Source organism: Nerophis ophidion, linkage group LG09 (assembly GCF_033978795.1).
Source record: "Nerophis ophidion isolate RoL-2023_Sa linkage group LG09, RoL_Noph_v1.0, whole genome shotgun sequence".
In the NCBI taxonomy this organism is placed as follows: Eukaryota; Metazoa; Chordata; class Actinopteri; order Syngnathiformes; family Syngnathidae; genus Nerophis; species Nerophis ophidion.
Genome location: NC_084619.1, coordinates 18,091,642 through 18,115,118, shown reverse-complemented (window position 1 = coordinate 18,115,118; position 23,477 = coordinate 18,091,642). Strand labels below are relative to the sequence as shown.

The 23,477-nt window shown below is 39.2% G+C and overlaps 1 protein-coding gene and 1 long non-coding RNA gene across 3 annotated transcripts in view; one reads left to right on the top strand and one right to left on the bottom strand.

Annotated features, from left to right (window-relative positions):
- lhcgr (luteinizing hormone/choriogonadotropin receptor) overlaps positions 1-12,442 on the bottom strand; it is a 43,221-nt gene extending 30,779 nt beyond the window's left edge. For both annotated transcript variants that reach the window (XM_061910459.1, XM_061910460.1), the window contains exons 1-2: positions 12,095-12,442; positions 11,941-12,012 (exon numbers count right to left, since the gene is read on the bottom strand). In XM_061910459.1, coding sequence (XP_061766443.1) covers positions 11,941-12,012; positions 12,095-12,261 — 239 coding nt within the window. In that variant the 5' untranslated portion in view covers positions 12,262-12,442. The remainder of the gene's footprint in view (positions 1-11,940; positions 12,013-12,094) is intronic.
- The window catches only part of LOC133559087 (uncharacterized), a 78,059-nt gene that overhangs the window by 17,561 nt on the left and 37,021 nt on the right, over positions 1-23,477 (top strand). The window lies entirely within an intron of this gene.

Genomic DNA, 23,477 nt, shown 5'->3' with positions numbered 1-23,477 from the left:
AAAAGGTGATGTAACAAAGTGGTGAACATGCCCTTTCCCAACTACTTTGGCACGTGTAGCAACCATGAAACTCTAAGTTAATTATTATTTGCAAAAAAAAAAAAAATTTGAGTTTGAACATCAAGTATCTTGTCTTTGTGGTGCGTTCAATTAAATATGGGTTGAAAAGGATTTGCAAATCATTGTATTCTGTTTATATTTACATCTAACACAATTTCCCAACTCATATGGAAACGGGGTTTGTATAAAATGTTGTTTACTTGAGTCATATTGTCATGATAGTGCAGTCTACCTGTATCTCTTATGTTTGACTGCCATTTACTGGTCACACTTATCGTTACACCATGTACCAAATAAAATTTGATTCGAGGTCGATAAGCAAAACCAGAATATTTCCTTCCATTAGGCGCACTCAATTATAAAGCGCACTGTCGAGTTTTGAGGAAAAAAAATATTTTGTCTATGCAGCATAGCAGGTAAAATAATCCCAATAAATATGCTTTTTATACCGCACTGACTAGAATATAAGACAGTATTTTCACCCTAGAAAAGTGTATGAAAAAGTCAGGTCGTCGCACATGCGAGGTCTAAAAAAATGATGCATTAAAAACAGTATGTGGTACCAAACTGACGATTGCTAGGCATAGTGGGGATGGTGCTTCTTCCAAGATGCAGTTCAGGCTCAGACACAGCATACAGGTAAGAAATGCTGGTTTATTTAAACTAAAAACAGACTCAGAACAAAAACACTGGTGCTAGGGAGAAAAGACAAACCAAAAGCGCTAGCATGGAAGCTAGGGAACTAAACACAGGAATAGAGTGAAAGCTAACAAGTACCGTAAAAAGATTTCCCAAAGTCGGGAGATAGCGTCGTCACTTATTGTGGGAAACAAGGCTAGGATGCGAGGTCGAAACAACGGAAAAAGCAGGCTTAAATAAGGGACCGTAATTTACAACAGGTGTGCGTCAAAAGCAAGGAACAGGTGAAACTTATAGGTAACCATGGTGACAGAATAAACCAGAAAGTGCACAAACAAAGTCAAAAGTCCACATAACAATCTGGGCAGCGGATCGTAACACCAAACTACTTCCTGTCAGAGATTTTCTTCCTGTCACTCACATACAGCAGGTTGATGTTTGGGGTGAGTCTATGGTTTTGGGTGAACATTGGTCTATACCCTAAACTGGTTCCCAGCTAGTCACACAGTTCATTAGGGTTCGCCAACCTGTCGTTCGCTAACAACCTGTCGGACTTTGGGACTTTACTGGTCGGTCTTGACAATAACAGGAACAATGAAATGCCGTGATGCCAACCTGAACACGCCTGGATAACCAGTTCCAACCCTGAGCTCAGTGCCTGAAACCTCTCCAATGGTCCGTGCCGAGGAGGCAGTGCACGCCATACCGGCTCGTTCTGCAAACCCGCATTGCATGGTGTGCACGGCCAAAAAAATCATCGAGCTGTAGCGACTTGTTACATTACAGTACTGCCCATCTCCCCTCAACCACTATCGCTCACCTGCGACAGGAGGCTAATAAGCCAGATAAAATTATGGTTGCTCACAGAGCCAATACCACGGCATGCAAAAAAACAGCGAAAGGCACGATGAGAAAAAGCCATAATCAATGATTGCCCACCAACACTTTGGGCCTAATCCATTAAAGATGGGCATTTACTAAAACACGTGCAAACTTGATAGCACACGCAAAGCTGATATACTAAACCTGTGTGTGTAGGATTGAGTCTTTAATGAGCAGAACAAAGAGCACAATTCATTTAGCGTGTCCGTCTTCGTGTATTACACAATCTATGCTGATCGTCATAACGTCCACAATGCTGGGAGGAGAAGATGCAAATTAGATTATTTATCACTCACAGTGTGATCTACCAAGACTAAAACTCAACTGTTAGCACTATTTTTGATTTTTTTGTTGAGCAGGTCTTAAAAGTACATTCTAATTGACACAGACACACGGCTGTGAGAAAGAAGACGATTGCATTGCAGCTCCATAATATGTACACTTGTCAACGTGTAAGTAACATATAAAAATATTAGACATATAGCCTATTCAACAATATCTTTTCATATTTATATAGCTGCTGCGAGGAGGTGGCGTCTCATGCAGGGTTTGATAAACCAATTATAAAAATGACACCATAGCCGAAATCAAAGTAACATAACTACAAAAACCCAAAACCGGTGAAGTTGGCACGTTGTGTAAATCGTAAATAAAAACAGAAAACAATTGTTTGCAAATCCTTTCCAATTTATATTCAATTGAATACACTGCAAAGACAAGATACTTAACATTCGAACTGTTAAACCTTGTTATTTCTGCTAATATTAGCTCATTTGGAATTTGATGCCTGCAAAATGTTTCGAAAAAGCTGGCGCAAGTGTCAAAAAGACTGACAAAGTTGAGGAATGCTCATCAAACACTTATTTGAAACATCCCACAGGTGAACAGGCTAATTGGGAACAAGTGGGTGCCATGATTGGGTATGAAAGCAGCTTCCCTGAAATGCTCAGTCAATCACAAACAGGAATGGGGCGAAGGTCACCCCTTTGTGAACAAATGCGTGAGCAAATTGTCAAGCAGTTTAAGAACAAGATTTCTCAACGAGGTATTGCTAAGAATTCACTATTTACGGTCCTTGATATCATCTAAAGGTTCAGAGAATCTGGAGAAATCACTGCAGGTAAGCGGCAAGGCCGAAAACCAACATTGAATGCCCTCAGGCGGTACTACATCAAAAACCAACATCAGTGTGTAAAGGATATCACCGTATGGTGATATCCTTCAGGTACACTTCAGAAAATCACTGTCAGTAATTACAGTTCGTTATTACATCAATAAGTTCAAGTTAAAACTCTACCATGAAAAGCAAAAGCCATTGATCAACAACACCCAGAAACGCTGCTGGCTTTGCTGGGCCCGAGCTCATCTAAGATGGACTGATGCAAAGTGGAAAAGTGTTCTGTGGTCTGACGAGTCCACATTTCAAATTGCTTTTGGAAACTGTTGACGTCGTGTCCTCCGGACCAAAGAGGAAAAGAAGCATCCGGACTGTTGTAGGCGCAAAGTTCAAAACGGCCTTGCTTATTTCAGCAAGACAATGTCAAGTCACGTTCGGCACGTGTTACAACAGCGTGGCTTTGAAGTAAAAGAGTGCGGGTACTAACTACACTGGCCTGCCTGTAGTCGAGACCTGTCTCTCATTAAAAATATGTGGCACATTATGAAGTGCCAAATACTACAACAGAGACCCTGGACTGTTGAACAACTTAAGCTGTACATCAAGCAATAATGGGAAATAATTCCATCTGAAAAGCTTTAAACATTAATCTCCTTAGTTCCCAAACGTTTACTGTGTTGTTAAAAGGAAAGGCCATGTAACACAGTGGTAAAAATGCCCCCGTGTCAACATTTTTGCAATGTGTTGCTGCAATTAAATTCCAAGTTAATGATTATTTGCAAAAAAAATTAAACAATTGCAGTTTCTCAGTTCGAACATTAAATAACGTGTCTTTGCAGTCTATTCAATTCAGTGTAAGTTGAAAAGGATTTTCAAATCATTGCATTCTGTTTTTTTTTACGATTTATACAACCTGCCCACTTAAATGGTTTTGGGTTTTGTACAAACCTAACCAATGTGTAAAAAGTAGATTAAATCTTATTGAAACACAGTTTTACAATGGAGTTCAGGGTGCGCATTGTGCATTCAACCAATTGCAAACGCTGCATGGAACTCTAAAGACAAGGATGATGGTCAAGTCGCCATAAGTCTTTGCATCTTAGCGTTTCGTAATTGTATCCATTGCGTGGATAGTATACAATGAAAGAAGGCATTGTGCATCGGTACTGTCGCCACCTGATGGCAGCTATAGTTTCTTTCATCCATCCATCCATCCATTTTCTACCGCTCATTCCCTTTCGGGGTCGCGGGGGACGCTGGCGCCTATCTCAGCTACAATCGGGCGGAAGGCAGGGTACACCCTGGACAAGTCGCCATCTCATCGCAGGGCCAACACAGATAGACAGACAACATTCACACTCACATTCACACACTAGGGCCAATTTAGTGTTGCCAATCAACCTATCCCCAGGTGCATGTCTTTGGAAGTGGGAGGAAGCCGGAGTACCCGGAGGGAACCCACGCATTCACGGAGAGAACATGCAAACTCCACACAGAAAGATCCCGAGCCTGGATTTGAACCCAGGACTGCAGGAACTTCGTATTGTGAGGCAGACGCACTAACCCCTCTCCCACCGTTTTCATTAGAAAAAAAATGCACCTCAGTTTTATATTCAGCAAACCGATGCCCTTGGGCCGTACGTTTGACACCCCCGGCGTAGGTAGGTAGAGAAGCTATCATGCCGTAATATGATCGCATGGGCTTAGAGTTTTAGACCCCTGATTTAAAGCCAAATATGTCTAATTCTATCATAAAAAAAGTAATTGCCATGATATTTTATTATTAGGGCACCAGCCTAAACACTTCATATGCCAACTATGTTAATAGATGTTTTTTTCCCCATTAGTGAATGCCAAATGAAAAAAAATATTTCTTGCTGGCTGCTACCTTACAATAGTATTTATTTATTTATTTTGGAGTTATCTGAACATGGTGAACCCATCATTTGTCAGGCAAGTACTGGAAGTATCCAATGCTGATAAGGCTCGTCCCTGAGGAGGAAAGGAGCCGTGTCCAAGTTTTCACTCGAAGCAAACAAACTGTTTCATATCTGCTCCTTCAACAGCAAAATAAATGTTGACAAACAGTAAAGCCAAATTAAGAAGTATATGAACACTGGCGGTTTTGTTATCATTTTGCCTTTTTACACCATGACACAGTTTTTATGTTTATATCTCTCTATATACATGCAATGGATTGGAAATAAAACACTGAACCTGGGATTGGAGTAGAGATGCTTAACTTTAATTTAAAAGGGTTTACCAATCACAGTACAGCACCAAAATAAGATAATATTATTCTTTACCATCGTTGCATGATAATTAATAAAAAAAATATGTATGTGTTATGTGATTGCACAGTGTTTCTTAACCTTTTTTCAGTGATGTATCCTCTGTGAATTTTTTAAAAATTCAAGTACCCCCTAATCAGAGCAAAGCATTTTTGGTTGAAAAAAAGAGATAAAGAACCACAAACCCCGTTTCCATATGAGTTGGGAAATTGTGTTGGATGTAAATATAAACGGAACACAATGATTTGCAAATCCTTTTCAACCCATATTCAGTTTGGATATGCTACAAAGACAACATATTTGATGTTGAAACTAATAAAAAAAATTTTTTTTTTTTAAATAATCATTAACTTTGGAATTTGATGCCAGCAACACGTGACAAATAAGTTGGGAAAGGTGGCAATAAATACTGCTAAAGTTGAGGAATGCTCATTAAAAACGTATTTGGAACATCCCACTGGTGTGCAGGCTAATTGGGAACAGGTGGGTGCCATGATTGGGTATAAAAACAGCTTCCCAAAAAATGCTCAGTCTTTCACAAGAAAGGACGGCGCGAGGTACACCCCTTTGTCCACAACTACGAAAGTATATAGTCAAACAGTTAAAGAACAACATTTGTCAAAGTGCAATTGCAAAAAATTTTGGGATTTCAACATCAACGGTCCATAATATCATCAAAAGGTTCAGAGAATCTGGAGAAATCACTCCACGTAAGCGGTATGGCCGGAATCCATCAATGAATTACCGTGACCTTCGATCCCTCAGACGGCCCTGTATCAAAAACCGACATCAATCTCTAAAGGATATCACCACATGGGCTCAGGAACAATTCAGAAAACCAATGTCACTAAATAAAGTTGGTAGCTACATCTAAGTGCAAGTTAAAGCTCTACTATGCAATGCGAAAGGCATTTGTCAACAACATCCAGAAACACTGCCGGCTTCTCAGGGCCTAGATCATCTAAGATGGACTGATGCAAAGTGGAAAAGTGGTCTGACGAGTCCACATTTCAAATTGTTTTTGGAAATATTCGACATCGTGTCCTCCAGACCAAAGGGGAAGCGAACCATCCAGACTGTTATCGACGCAAAGTTCAAAAGCCAGCATTTGTGATGGTATGGGGGTGCATTAGTGCCGAAGGCATTGGTAACTTACACATCTGTGAAGACACCATTAATGCTGAAAGGTACATACATACAGCTTTTGGAACAACATATGCTGCCATCGAAGCACCGTCTTTTTCATGGACGCCCCTGCTTATTTCAGCAAGACAATGCCAAGCCACATTTCGTAAAAAAAGAGTTTGGGTACTTTCCTGGCCCACCTGCAGTCCAGACCTGTCTCCCATCGAAGATGTGTGGCGCATTATGAAGCGTAAAATACAGCAGCGGAGACCCCGGACTGTTGAACGACGAAGGCTCTACATAAAACAAGAATGGGAAAGAATTCCACTTTCAAAGCTTCAACAATTAGTTTCCTCAGTTCCCAAATGTGTGAGTGTTGTTAAAAGAAAAGGTGATGTAACACAGTGGTGAACATGCCCTTTCCCAACTAGTTTGGCACGTGTTGCAGCCATGAAATTCCAAGTTAATTATCCATCCATCCATTATTTGCAAAAAAAATAGATAAAGTTTATTAGTTTGAACATCAAATATCTTGTCTTTGTAGTGCATTTGATTGAATATGGGTTGAAAAAGTTTTGCAAATCATTGTATTCCGTTTATATTTACATCTAACACAATTTTCCAACTCATATGGAAATGGGGTTTGTAAAATACAGCACTATGTCATCAGTTTCTGATTTATTAAATTGTATAACAGTGCAAAATATTGTTCATTTGTAGTGGTCTTTCTTGAACTATTTGGAAAAAAAGATATCAAAATAACTTAAAATTTGTTGAAAAATAAACAAGTGATTCAATTATAAATAAAGATTTCTACACATAGAAGAAATCATCAACTTGAAGTGCCCTCTTTGGGGATTGTAATAGAGATCCATCTGGATTCATGAACTTAATTCTAAACATTTCTTCACAAAAAGAAATCTTTAACATCAATATTTAAAGAACATGTCCACAAAAAATCTAGCTGTCAACACTGAATATTGCATTGTTGCATTTCTATTCAGTTTATGAACTTACATTCATATTTTGTTGAAGTATTATTCAATAAATATATTTATAAAGGATTTTTGAATGGTTGCTATTTTTAGAATATTTAAAAAAAAAATCTCACGTACATCTTGGCATACCTTCGCGTACCCCCATTTGAGAACCACTGTGATAGCTTCGTATTCAGTAACTCGCTTTACAATTTAAAGACGTTATATTGAACAAATAAATAAATAGTAAATCAATGATGACATGTTATTCCAGATGTGTTTAATGTACTTAGGAGTTATTCAAGTATATGATATTAAAACTTTTCCTGTCCTGCACATATCAGGGACTTTTAAAATGATATTGTATTCCATTGGGATACTAAAGCACCAGTGGGTTTCTTTGATTACAGAACTCCATCTTTTGCAGAACAACTTTGCATTCTTCTTTTTATCAAAATACTCACATTGAGCAGACTGCTGAAGCAAAAAACCGCGCTCAAAAACATAATTTCTGACGTTCACAGATTTGTCCATTTATACACTTTTGTAACAAATGTGTTAATGTGTAATGATACTTTATGGAAACCCTGTATATGTTTATATTGTATCCATACATACTATATAAATATTTTTATAAATAAGTTTGGTAAAAAACTTATTTAAATTAATATCGTTGTGGTAAACAAACACATTTCGCCTGATTAGCTATTGCACATTACACTAACACAAATACCATTGGCTGCAACATTTGTTACGCCCGCGCAGAAAAATTAGAGCCACTAATGAAGGAGCTGTATGGAAAAAAAATACATAGTAGTTTTAGCCACACTAATCAGAGAACAAATAATTATCACAGTCAAAGTTAACAATTTAGTCACAGAACATTATCAGATGAATCATGCATAAACACAGATAATTGCGTAGTTTATTTTTGGCGACGCATGTTCTTTTACCCTGACCTCTGTTAATTACTTCATAACATACCCAACTTAAAAGCCTACTGAAACCCACTACTACCGACCACACAGTGTGATAGTTTATATATCAATGGTGAAATATTAACATTGCAACACATGCCAATACGGCCGGTTTAGTTTACTAAATTACAATTGAAAATTTCCCGCGGAGTTTCCTGTTGAAAACGTCGCGGAATGATGACGCGTATTCGACGCGTGTTTGTGACGTTACTGGTTGGAGGGGACATATTAGCCCAGCACCACACATGGCTAAAAGTCGTCTCTTTTCATCTCGCAATTACACAGTATTTTGGACATCTGTGTTGATGAATATTTTGCAATTTGTTCAATTAATAATGGACAACTCAAAGTAGAAAGATGGAGGTGGAAAGCTTTTAGCCTTTTGCCGCACAAACACACGGTGTTTCCTTGTTTAAAATTCCCGGAGGTGAAGCTTTACTATGGATCAGAGCGGTCAAGCGAACATGGATCACGACTACATGTCAACCGGCAGTTTTCGGTGAGAAATTTCTGGTAATAAGTTGCCTCTTACCAGAGATCAGCGGAGCTTCTGTCCTGATGCAGCTTCGTGAGAGACTGGTGTCAAAACACCCGTGGACACACCCCTCCGACTATCAGGTACTATTTTATCAGGTACTATTTAAACTCACTAAAACACTAGCGACACAATAGAAAGATAAGGGATTTCCCAGAATTATCCTAGTAAATGTGTCTAAAAGTATCTGAATCGCTCCCAAATGCAATCGCCTTTTTTTAAACTTTTTTAAAACTTTTTTCTCTAGTCCTTCACTCTAAATTTCCTCATCCACGAATCTTTCATCCTCGCTCAAATTAATGGGGAAATTGTCGCTTTCTCGGTCCCAATAGCTCTTGCTACTGGAGGCTCACATTATAAACAATGTGAGGAGCCCTACAACCAGTGACGTCACGCGCGCATCATCTGCTATTTCCGGTACAGGCAAGGCTTTTTTATTAGCGACCAAAAGTTGCGAACTTTATCGTGGATGTTCTCTATTAAATCCTTTCAGCAAAAATATGGCAATATCGCGAAATGATCAAATATGACACATAGAATGGACCTGCTATTCCTGTTTAAATAGGAAAATCTCATTTCGGTAGGCCTTTAAGGTTTTGTGCAAAAAAATGTCCTTATTTTCCGGACTACAATGCGCACTTATAATCCTTTTTTTTCCTCAAAACTCGACAGTGTGCCTTATAACCCGGTATACCTAATGTAAGGAATAAGTTTGGTTGAGCTTACCCACCTCGAAGCAGATTTATTTGGTACATGGTGTAATAAGTGTGACCAGTAGATGGCAGTCAAACATAAGAGATATGGGTAGGCTGCACTGTTTTGATGTGCTTCAACAAATTAGTATTATTATGGTGTGTGTATAAGGTAAGGCATATATGTTTTTTTGTTTCGCAATTTTATGCAAAGGCAACTTTTCTTACCTTCTGGTACCTGCTGACCGTATTTGGGATCTGCATAAATCCTGAAAAATTGTGCGCTTCTGCCTTTGTAGTACGTGGCGACGTTGTAGTCGATAAGCTTCTTTTTTTCTATCTTCTTGTTATGGGACAATCATCCACCCCTGTTGCAATTTGTAATATTTGGTAGTGTAAAGTTCTTATTTATATCAATCAATCGTTTCCCTTTATAGCCCTAAATCACGAGTGTCTCAAAGGGCTGCACAAGCCACAACGACATTCTCGGCTCTGTCAGTAAACTCTCCATGAAAGCGTTAAAACATACCAATGTAGTGAGTTTATATCATTCACCCAAGGAACTTTAGTTATTAGAGTTCCGAAACAGACAGTTTTTCACGGGACACATTTCCGGTGTTGTTTCTGTAGTTATTTTAAGTTAAGTTTGAATGTCATAAAAACAGTTAGTTCCATCTTTTGACACTTCTTCCATTCCCGTCCTTGCACGCTACATCTAAGATGGCGGAGAGAAGGTCGAAGAGACAGTTTTTCACGGGACACATTTCCGCTGTTGTTGTTTCTGTAATTAATCTAAGTAAAGAATGAATGTCATTAAAACAGTTGGTTCCAGTTTTTTACACTTCTTCCACTCCCATCCTTGCACGCTACACAGCTACAACAAAGATGGCGGAGAGAAGGTGAGCCACGTAAATAAGACCGCCCACAAAACGGCGCATCCGGAAGCGACTGAAGATGATAAGTAAAAAATAATCCACGCAACATTTTGACCAAAGAACCACCATTACATGTTATGTAAACCACAAGGAAGTGTTTTCAATTTAGAAAAAATATATAATAATATGTCTCTTTTAATGCGCCCATCATCCGGTGCGCCTTATATATGAACAAAGATCAAAAATAGACCATTCATCGGCGGTGCGCACTATGGTCCGGAAAATACGGTAAGTCGATTCAAGTAAAACACTAAACAAATGTTCCTGTTTAAAATCCAGATGATAACATTTAATTTGTGTAAAAAAAATAGGGGTGATTTCTAAAGTTAATTTAAATTATGCACACAAATAATTTACTGTGATTTATCAAAATGCAATAATGTGAATATTCTGAAAAGAAAACCCCTAATAATTGGACAGCGCTACTATTAAGTAACAAAATATGTTGTATTTGAGTGGTATGCAATCCTGTCTATTTACAATGCAATGCAGTTCAACACAGTTTTATATGATCAAACAAGAAAGTTTGATCATATTACGCCTATACTGCACTGGCTTCCTGTGCACCTAAGATGTGACTTTAAGCTTTCACTACTTACGTATAAAATACTACACACGGTCTAGCTCCAGCCTGTATTGCGGATTGTATTTACCATATGTCCCGGCAAGAAATCTGCGTTCAAAGAACTTCGGCTTATTAGTGATTCCCAGAGCCCAAAAAAAGTCTGCGGGCTATAGAGCCTTTTCTATTCGGGCTCCAGTACTCTGGAATGCCCTCCCGGTAACATTAAGTCCCTTCTTAAAACTCATTTGTATATTCTAGCCTTTATATAGACCCCTCTTTTAAACCAGTTGATCTGCCATTTCTTTTCTTTTATGGGAGGAAGGGCCCCACTATGGACTTGACTCTCACTATTATGTTAGAGCCACTATGGACTGGACTTTCACAAATATGTCAGACCCACTTGACGCCAGTTGCATCCGGTCTACCCTACAGAGGGGTTACCCGCATTTGCGGTCCTCTCCAAGGTTTCTAATAGTCATTCACATCGACGTCCCATTGGGTTGTGAGTTTTTCCTTGTACTTATGTGGGCGCTAAACCGCTGATGTCGTTGTGGCTTGTGCAGCCCTTTGAGACACTTGTGATTTAGGCCTATATAAATAAACATTGATTGATTGAACATCGTTTTGCTAGATTATTCAATTTTGGGACAATCCGATACCCAGAACAGTAATGGAGTGTGCAGGTGTACCTAATGCTGTGGCCAATGACCGAATTATGTCAAATTATTCAATTTTGGGACAATCCGACACCCAGAACAGTAATGGAGTGTGCAGGTGTACCTAATGCTGTGGCCAATGACCGAATTATGTCAAATTAATTATTCTAATGAGATGTTTGATTCCAGTAGGAATTATACCAAAGATCAATACATTAAGCCAGCGACAAATATTAAGTGTCATTTATGAAAACATACTGTATTTGCTTTATCGGTTGTTAATGTCATGACCCCCTAATTGAAGTGACATTGTGTTTCCTGATACTGTTGCAAGGCTTATTGTAATGTTATCAGTAACTATTGTTGCACATGTTGCCAAGCAGCAATCATCCGTTCTTTTGATAGAGGTCACCGAAATCAATCTTAGTACAAATATTCAAAATATTGAACTTTTTGATTATGCAACATACTGGATAATGAAGAACTTACATTTTTTTTATGCCGCTCAGCCCTGAGAAGGCATGGGGTGGAACTTCCTTTAAATCCAGATATCTGACCTCTCTGTAACATAATGACGAACGACATAATCTGTATGAGCAACCATAAGAGGAACCATGAGACTCAGAGAGGCTGCAATACTTACAGTATGGACCCAAATGATGTCCGATTCTTGGTCAGCTGAGTGAAATTGCTGCACTGGAAGCTGAAGGCAGTGCAGCAGCAGATTTCCGGACACCTGAACGCCTCATTGGAAGGCACATTCAGGACTCCAAAAAGCGTGACCATGACCCCGAGCACCTGGGAGGTCATTTGTGAAAAAAACAAAAAAACAAACTCAAGTTAAACTCACTTGGGGAAAATAAAATATAATAATCCCAACTCAAAGCAATGCAAGACTATAATTTAAAAATGTGTTGCCTGTTTCCTCAAACATCCTTCTTTTTGAGTTTGAGCTCTTGCGTTGCCTTCATGTACGCACATGAATGCGAGGTGCCTGCCCGCCTGGAGGAGTCACCTAAAAGCGGAGCTCAGACAGCCGAGATATACACTTGTGACGTTGAGGGGGTGGAGATCTAAAAAAACTCTTCGACCGTCAATCAAAACCTGCAAAGACTGTCTTTAATGCTTTTGATTTCCACACATACTTTGCTTTGTGACACATAAAAGTCAATGATAGCCATTATGAAATACATACTGTATGAACATTTGAATAAAAAAAAAAGAACATTTTAGACCATATATTTACCCAAGTCTTTGACGTTGCTACGATTTAATGTTAATGAGATAACTCCTCAAATGTAATTGGGTTGGGGTTATTAGGACATGAAAACCAGGCTGCAAATGTAATAGTCTCCTCAGTGTGCAAACAGCTAGACATAACAAGAAAACATAGACAAGCCAAGCGCTGCAGGACTGCCTATGTTAGTCAGTGTGTCTACATATGACATTTTTATTATTTAGCAGACAGCTTGAACAAGCTTTTTAACGACTACTGTAAAGGTGCAGTTCAAGTCCACTTCATTGGTTACCTAACAGTCAGCAGGGGTAAAAGATGACACCCACGCAGGTCTTGCACTTCAATATCTCTTTGGAGAATGGCAACTTAACCTGAGAAAAAGGGGAACATTCAACAAAACGAGACATGTATGCACATTAACAAAGAACAGCATTGATTTGACCTTTGACCTCAGTTAAGTCTTGAAAATAAGTTCGCAATGCTACAGAAATAACTGAATATTATAGGGAAAAAGATGTCAAGTTACAAAACTGAGGTTCCGTCCATCCATCCATTTTCTACCGCCTATCTCAGCTACAATCGGGCGGAAGGCACGGTACACCCTGGACAAGTCGCCACCTCATCGCAGGGCCAACACAGATAGACAGACAACATTCACACTCACATTCACACACTAGGGCCAATTTAGTGTTGCCAATTAACCTATCCCCAGGTGCATGTCTTTGGAAGTGGGAGGAAGCCGGAGTACCCGGAGGGAACCCACGCATTCACGGGGAGAACATGCAAACTCCACACAGAAAGATCCCGAGCCTGGATTTGAACCCAGGACTGCAGGAACTTCGTATTGTGAGGCAGACGCACTAACCCCTCTGCCACCGTGAAGCCCCAAAACTGAGGTTGTATTATTTTAAATAAAAGGTTATAAAAAGAATATAGTTAAAAAAGAAGAAAGTCCCAAGGAAAACTTAATGTTAGGAGAAAAAAATAATGTCAGTGGAAAAGGTAAAAAAATCTACAAAAAACCTAACAGTACAAGACACTCAGGGCCTGATCTACAAACCCTGTTTCCATATGAGTTGGGAAATTTGTGTTAGATGTAAAAAAAAAACGGAATACGATGACTTGCAAATCATTTTCAACCCATATTCAGTTGAAAATGCTACAAAGACAACATATTTGATGTTCAAACTGATAAGCATTTTTTTTCGTTGCAAATAATCATTAACTTTAGAATTTGATGCCAGCAACACGTGACAAAGAAGTTGGGAAAGGTGGCTATAAATACTGATAAAGTTGAGGAATGCTCATTAAACACTTTTTTGAAACATCCCACAGGTGTGCAGGCTAATTATAAACAGGTGGGTGCCATGATTGGGTATAAAAAAAGTTTCCCGAAAAATGCTCAGTCTTTCACAAGAAAGGATGGGGCGAGGTACACCCCTTTGTCCACAACTGCGAGAGTAAATAGTCAAACAGTTTAAGAACAACGTTTCTCAAAGTGCAATTGCAAGAAATTTAGGGATTTCAACATCAACGGTCCATAATATCATCAAAAGGTTCAGAGAATCTGGAGAAATCACTCCACGTAAGCGGCATGGCCGGAAACCAACATTGAATGACCGTGACCTTCAATCCCTCAGACGGTACTGTATCAAAAAATGACATCAATCTCTAAATTATATCACCACATGGGCTCAGGAACACTTCAGAAAACCACTGTCACTAAGTACAGTTCGTCGCTACATCTGTAAGTGCAAGATAAAGCTGTACTATGCAAAGCGAAAGCCATTTGTCAACAACATCCAGAAACGCCGCCGGCTTCTCTGGGCCCAAGATCATCTAAGATGGACTAATGCCGAGTGGAAAAGCGTTCTGTGGTCTGACGAATCCACATTTCAAATTGTTTTTGGAAATATTCGACATCGTGTCCTCCGGACCAAAGGGGGAGCGAACCATCCAGACTGTTATCGATGCAAAGTTCAAAAGCCAGCATCTGTGATGGTATGGGGGTGCATTAGTGCCCAAGGCATGGCTAACTTACATATCTGTGAGGGCACCATTAATGCTGAAAGGTACATACAGGTTTTGGAACAACATATGCTGCCATCTAAGTGCTGTCTTTTTTATGGACGCCCCTGCTTATTTCAGCAAGACAATGCCAAGCCAAATTCAGCAGGTGTTACAACAGCGTGGTTTCGTAAAAAAAAAAAATGCGGGTACTTTCCTGGCCCGCCTGCAGTCCAGACCTGTCTCCAATCAAAAATGTGTGGCGCATTATGAAGTGTAAAATACGACAGCTGGGACCCCGGACTGTTGAACTTCTATAGAAGTATGTTTGAGAGTGTCCTTACCAGCTCAATCACGGTCTGGTATGGAAACTGCACTGCTAAGGACAGGAAGGCACTCCAGCGAGTGATTAAAACTGCTCAGTACATATCAGGAGCAGCCTTCCCCTCACTACAGGACATGTACTCTACCAGGGCCACCAGGAGAGCAAACAACATCATAAAAGACAGTACACACCCCCAGCACAGTCTCTTCAGCCTCCTACCATCAGGCAGACTATACATGAGCCTGAAATCCAGGTCTACGAGACTGACAAACAGTTTCTACCCACAGGCCTTCAGGCTTGTGAATGCTAACTTGTAAATGCTAGCTCCCCCCCCCACCCGTTTTTACTTTTGTCTTTTTGAACAAAAGACAGCTACCTTGAACACCCCCGAACTGTGAACCATCACTGTAGACATTTTTCACCTTTGATCACTTAAAGACACTTTAACTGCTGTTGTGAACCAATGTCACTTCCATATTTATACCGTTGACTGTCAATCAGAATGTGCAATAATGTTATGTTACTTACTATCTATGCCTTGACTATACATTTTTTATTTCTTTATTTTTTTATTTTATGTTTATTTTTAGCTAAGTACCGTGTGACTTGTTGAAGGGTGGAGTAGCAAAGTAAGATTTTCATTGTACGGCAAACTGTCTGTTTAACTGTGCATATGACAATAAACAATCTTGAATCTTGAACGACTGAAGCTGTACTTAAAAGAAAAATGGGAAAGAATTCCACTTTCAAAGCTTCAACAATTAGTTTTCTCAGTTCCTAAACGTTTATAGATATGATCTAACACAGTGGTGAACATGCCCTTCCCCAACTACTTTGGCATATGTTGCCAAGTTAATTATTTTTTGCAAAAAAAAATAAAGTTCATGAGTTTGAACATCAAAAATCTTGTCTTTGTAGTGCATTCAGTTGAATATGGGTTGAAAAGGATTTGCAAATCATTGTATTCCATTTTATATTTACATCTAACACAATTTCCCAACTTATATGGAAACGGGGTTTGTACTAGGATACAAATAACAAGTGCTAAATAGTGTGTGCAAAGTATTTTTAAGACTGCATGTAAAATCCATAAGTGCAAAAGTTGTGCAGACCGCCCTATTTAAATGAGGATTTTGTGTGTACTACCGTCTACAAACATGTAGACGCTCATTTCCCTTCACATTTATGGCATCCTATGGTCCAACCTTTGGCGGTATGTTGTTGAACATACAGCCCACAAATATGAACTCGGCCTCCTTTTTTTTTGGCTATATTGAAGCGCGATCTTGACAACTGTGCCCATTTTTAGTACGCCAAATGTGTGCTTGTGATGGTTCATCTTGAATGATCTAAATCCAAAATGCATGTTGTAATATATTTTTTTCATATAGGAGATATATTAACAATACACCTCCTACATGAAAAAAAAACAAGATTAAAAAACATTAGCAGACACCAAAACAAGCCAATCGTTTTAATCAGCCCCTTGAGCCACCCAGCAGTTATAAAGTTATAAAATGGCATTGCTGAACAGACGATATGTGTAAGATTTTTATTTCTGACAATCCAAATATGTTGACACACACGTCTTTGCAGTGCGATTGCCTGCCTTCACACCGTTAACTGTGTCAATTTGCACAAAAGTTTCTAATGTGCTTAATATGAAGGCAAAGCAGCGGACCCAAAATAGTTTCATATTGCGAGCGCCAAATAATTATATTTGCATAAATCTGCATATAGATGAAGACATACACTAGCTGAATTGGAGTTGGTATTTTAAGAGAGACAATATTCTGTGTATGAGTGTCCAAACATTTTGACTTGGGGGCCGTAATGTGCTAAACATATATTTTTGCTATGTGTGTGTGTGTGTGTATATATATATATATATATATATATATATGCAATCTAATTCCAAAACCAAACCTGACCCAGCAACACTCAGAACTGCAATAAACAGAGCAATTGAGAGAAGACAGCAACACGACACAGAACAAACCGAAAGTAGTGAAACAAAAATGAATATTACCAACAACAGTATCAATATTAGTTATAATTTCAGCATAGCAGTGATTGAAAATCCCTCATTGACATTATCATTAGATATTTATAAAAAAAAGTACAATAGTGTCACAGTGGCTTGCACTTGCATCGCATCTCATAAGCTTGACAACACACTGTGACCAATATTTTCACACAGATAAAATAAGTCATATTTTTGGTTCGTTTAATAGTTAAAACAAATTTACAGTATTGCAATCAGGTAAAACATTGTCCTTTACTATTATAAAAGCTTTTTTTCAAAAAAATCTACTACTCTGCATGCATGTCAGCAGATTGGGGTAGATCCTGCTGAAATCCTATGTATTGAATGAATACAGAATCGTTTTGAATCGGAAAAATATTGTTATGAATCAAGAATCGAATCGAAAAAAATCGATATATTATCGAATCGTGACCTGAAGAATCGATATTGAATCGAATCGTGGGACACCCAAAGATTCATAGCCCTAATAAATACATATATATATTTATATACTGTATATATATATTAGAGAGGCGCGGTTTGCGGTCTCATCCACAGAGTCCGCGATAAACCGCCGGTTGGGCGGGTGACATGATGAAAAAATTGATTTTAATTCGATTCGGGCGGGTGGCGGTTGAACCATTTCGGAAATATTTGATATACATGGTTCAGGGATCGGTAACCTTTACCTTTCAAAGAGCCATTTAGGACCCGTGTCGCAAAGCGAAGAAGACAATAGGAGACGCAAACATTCTCTAGAATGACTGTCAGCAGTCACCCAGTTAATAAGTATTAGGCCTGCTATGTAGTGTGTGAATGTGTGTGTGAATGTTGTCTGTCTATCTGTGTTGGCCCTGCGATGAGGTGGCGACTTATCCAGGGTGTACCCTGCCTTCCGCCCGATTGTAGCTGAGATAGGCGCCAGCGCCCCCCGCGACCCCGAAAGGGAATAAGCGGTAGAAAAATGGATGGATGGATGAAGCTGTTGGCTCTGTCGCCTTCTACAACATGTTCGTACATGTTGTAGAAGGCGACAGAGCTGCTTCTCAGTCCAGCAACATGTTGTGTGTGGCTTCCTCAGCATCACGCACACGACTGCAAGGCATACTGGGTGACACAGAGTACACTAATGGTTGTGATATGAACAATTTTAACACTCTTAGTAATATGCGCCAGGCTGTGAAGCCACACCAAACAATAATGACAAACACATTTCGGGAGAACATCCTCACAATAACGCAACATAAACTCAACACAACAAATATCCAGAATCCTTTGCATCCATGACACATCCTGACTATTTTATACACCCCGCTAGCAGCAAACCCCGCCACCCCCACCCCCCACCCCCCGTGTGTCGGTAAGGTGGGCGGGGTTGGGGGTGCGGGGGTGTAAAACATATTCAGGGATTTTCACAGATGCAAAGGATTCTGGGTATTTGTTGTGTTGCGTTTATGTTGTGTTACTGTGAGGATGTTCTCCCGAAATGTGTTTGTCATTATTGTTTGGTGTGGCTTCACAGCGTGGCGCATATTAGTAAAAGTCTTAAATTGTTTATATCACAACCATCAGTGTACTCTGGCCGACCTCTGATGTATTTCAACGGGCGGGTGGCGGGCGGTTGCGGTTCTAATAAAATGTTGGTTCGGGTGGACGGCGGGTGGATGACGACTTTGGTGATGCGGTTGCGGATGATATAATTGCCTATCCGCGCATCTCTAATACATATTATACAGTACAGGCAAAAAGTTTTTCGTGACTATTTACATTGCAGATTGTCACTGAATGCATCAAAACAAGTGAAGTGAAAACCCTTTCAGGTGACTACCTCTTAAAGCTCATCGAGAGAATGCCAATAGTGTGCAAAACAGTAATCAGAGCAAAGGGTTGCTATTTTGAACAAACTAGAATATAAGATAGATTATATATAAAACATGTTTTCAGTTATTTTAACTTTTTTTTTATTAAGTACGTAACTCCACATGTGTTCATTCATAGTTGTGATGCCTTCAGTGACATTCTCCAATGTAAATAGTCATGAAAATAAAGAAAGCACATTGAATGAGAAGGTGTGTCGAAATGTTTGGTCTGTACTGTATAAAGTTTGCCTATTTATTTAGTTTATTTGCACCATGATTGGGAAAGGTTGTTTGGATTGGATCACATACATTGATGCTATACTCATGGTGTTCTTTGACCAAAATTTACCAAAGTTGTTAAAGTGGTGGCCTATTTGACGCGTCAGACTGTTGAGAAATTTGAACTAATTTTGAGACATGCCGCGTCTTGATTTTATATTAAACCTGGAACTTCTTGCAAGCCAGACTGAAGATGCCGGTGGGCCGCATTTGGCTTGTGGGCCGTAGTTTCGACACCCTGCTTTAGGAGATCAGGCCCTATATGAAATCTTGTCACTTCATATGATTGTGTCAAGAGTACTAGCAGGTAGGTAGGTGTTATCTCACACCACACACTTACCATCACCACCTCTGTTGTTAGAGGCTGTCAGGGGTTCCTTTTTTGGGGACTCGCTTTTCTCTAACCTTTGAGTGTGGGACTGTTGACCTGGTAACAATTTTGCTGACCTTACAACTTCTCTTTTTGTGCAAAGGGGGACCAGTAGGAACACAATACACCTGTAATGTAATGATGTGGGATCTGAACCGAGGATGTCGTTGTGGCTTGTGCAGCCCTTTGAGACACTTGTGATTTAGGGCTATATAAATAAACACTGATTAATTGATTGATTGATAATGTTACATTAGTAAACAACATTACACACAAACAACAACACAGAAATCCATGAACACCGTGACGACAGTCAGAAAAGCACTGCAGTCATTACTGAAAGTGGTGGAAGAAACAATTTGGGGTCAAGTCCTATTTTCTCACAACGTACTTAAGCGGTAAGCTCAGTTTGGCGATTGGGGTTAATTGTCTATATAGCTGCTGCATGTGTTGCGATAGTTCCTGTGTTTTGTTGTTCTGTCAATTGGACCTGAGCGGCAAAGTTCTTCGCTCAATCAGAGTCAAAATGGAACTATTTTGGTTGTTGAAAACTCTTAAAAGCTCACTCTAAGTGTGACTTTATACGTAAATAACAGCAGTGAATCCCATACTGTGGCCAAGATGTTTGAGGCAGTGGAGGTCAAGGGTCATGTTAGAACATACGACAGTTAAGTTCTGAAATACTACCTACCGTATTTTCCAGACTATGAGCCGTTACTTTTTCCCAACGCTCTGAACCCTGCTGCTTAAGAAACGGTGTGGCTAATGTTAGTATTTTTCTTGGCCAATTGTCTGTTTAGCTATTTGGAGAGCTAGCGTCAGCAGCTGGTAGGTCCATGACAATAACTTCTGTTTTCTTTGATCAGCTATTTTACAACCGTGCTTTTTTTTTTGGGAAATCAATCAAGGTATATAAATAAATAATTACAATATCTTCTCTACCTGTATATATCTGCGGTTCATAGTTTGGTGCGGATTGTATATCTAAAAATATTGATTTCTTCTAAAAATTGGTAGGTGGAGCTTAAATACCAGTGCGCTCTATAGCCTGGCAATTACAGTAATTGAACTGACTGTATCAAAATTAGCATGGAAGTTATCTGTTTTTGCTTGTATGCGTTTTTTTAGGGTTTTCAAAGTGTGGCACCTTGAGCCTCGTCTCAGAGAATTTTATTTTTTACTCCCATAAAATGTGATTTTAAAAAATTTTTTGAGAGCATATTTTGTCACGTTTCCCCCCTTCCCAAAGGCTCACTTGTGTAAATGTTGTAGTATTTTTTTTGTTCAACCAAATTGTAAGAAATAACACACATCCAAGTAATCTGTTTTAGACACCCAAAAATAGTTACACAAAACCTATTTTATAGAGAATCAATATAAGGCTACATGCAGATAACAATACACAATTAATGACAAATGATATGGATTAATGAATATTTAAACTTTTAACTTTGCTATAACTTCTTACTCTAATTCAATAATTTTCTTTATCAAAGTGCTGGCACTTGAAACTTTCTTTGGCCCCACGGTGGCTTTTTTTGCTGTCGAAATTCAGGATGTACAGTAAGGCCAAATGTTTGGACACACCTTCTCATTCAATGCATTTTCTTTATTATTGTGACTATTTACATTGTAGATTGTCACTGAAGGCATCACAACTACGAATGAACACACGTGGAGTTATGTACTTAACAAAAAAAAAGTGAAATAACTGAATTCATGTTTTATATTCTAGTTCCTTCAAAATAGCCACCCTTTGCTCTGATTACTGCTTTGCACACTATTAGCATTCTCTTGATGAGCTCAAAGAGGTAGTTACCTGAAATGGTTTTCACTTCACAGGTATTTACAAACCCCGTTTCCATATGAGTTGGGAAATTGCACTAGATGTAAATATAAACGGGATGCAATGATTTGCAAATAATTTTCAACCCATATTCAGTTGAATATGCTACAAAGACAACATATTTGATGTTAAAACTGATAGACGTTTTTTTTGGTGCAAATAATTATTAACTTTAGAATTTGATGCCAGCAACACGTGACAAAGAAGTTGGGAAAGGTGGAAATAAATACTGATAAAGTTGAGGAATGCTCATCAAACACACATTTGGAACATCCCACGGTGTGCAGGCTAATTGGGAACAGGTGGGTGCCATGATTGGGTATAAAAGCAGCTTCCATGAAATGCTAAGTAATTCACAAACAAGGATGGGGCGAGGGTCACCAATTTGTAAACAAATTGTCGAACAGTTTTAGAACAACATTTCTCAACGAGCTATTGCTTGGAATTTAGGGATTTTACCATCTACGATCTGTAAACTTATCAAAAGGTTCAGAGAATCTGGAGAAATCACTGCACGTAAGCGATTAAATTACGGACCTTTGATCCCTCAGGCGGTACTGCATCAAAAATTGACATCCGTGTGTAAAGGATATCACCACATGGACTCAGGAATACTTCATGAAACCACCGTCAGTAACTACAGTTGGTCGCTACATCTGTAAATGCAAGTTAAAACTCTACTATGCAGAGCAAATGCAATTTATCAACAACACCGAGGAACGCCGCCGGCTTCGCTGGGCCCGAGCTCATCTAAGATGGACTGATGCAAAGTGCAAAAGTGTTCTGTGGTCTGACGAGTCCACATTTCAAATTATATTTAGAAACTGTGGCCGTGGTGTCCTCCGAAACAAAGAGGAAAATAACCATCCGGATTGTTATAGGCGCAAAGTTCAAAAGCCAGCACCTGTGATGGTATGGGGGTGCATTAGTGCCCAAGGCATGGGTAACTTACACATCTGTGAAGGCACCATTAATGCTGAATGGTCCATACAGGTTTTGGAGCAAAACATGTTCTCATCCAAGCAACATTATCATGGACGCCCCTGCTTATTTCAGCAAAACAATGCCAAGCCACGTGTTACAACAGTGTGGCTTTGTAGTAAAAGAGTGCGGGTACTTTCCTGGCCCGCCTGCAGTCCAGACCCGTCTCCCATCGAAAATGTGTGGCGCATTATGAAGCGTAAAATACGACAAGACCCTGGAGTGTTGAACAACTTAAGCTGTACATCAAGCAAGAATGGTAAATAATTCCACTTTCAAAGTTTCAACAATTAGTTTCCTCAGTTCCCAAACATTTATTGAGTGTTGCTAAAAGAAAATGTGATGTAACAGTGGTGAACATGCCCTTTCCCAACTACTTTGGCACATGTTGCAGCCATGAAATTCTAAGTTAATTATTATTTGCAAAAAAAAAAAAGGTTTATGAGTTTGAACATTAAACGTCTTGTCTTTGTAGTACATTCAATTGAATATGGGTTGAAAATAATTTGCAAATAATTGTATTCCATTTATATTTACATCTAACACAATTTCCCAACTCATATGGAAACGGGGTTTGTACATTGAAACTTTATGACAAGCGTAATAACTCCTTTTGTAAGTTGGAATGGCATCAAGGCGCAACACCCAAGGGCAGCACAGGAGTGCTTATCAAGTGAAAAAAAAAGAAAAAAAAAAGGGACAAGCCAAGGAGATTTAACCAGAGCCGTGTGGTTCTGAGCACAGATAGTGGCGTGGATGCACTACAATTTCAACACAAACACACACTGTCCACACAACTTATATCCAGTGAATGTGAAGCATACAGTACTTTCTATATTTTAAATATCATCGCTCTGTCACTTAAGTCAGCATAATTTGTAAAGAATATTAAAGGACTCATATGTAATATCGTGGCCAGAAATGTTACTGCAATTATGGTCAAAATTCTGTAGGCCCCTCCCTTCTCCCTGACTGAGGTTGTCAGATACGCAGCCGAATCCAGCTCAATCGACTGAGCTACTCCATTTTACACAGAAATTAGGCTATTTTCAGGAAGAAGTACATCACGCCTGCGTACAATATCACAACAAATAAT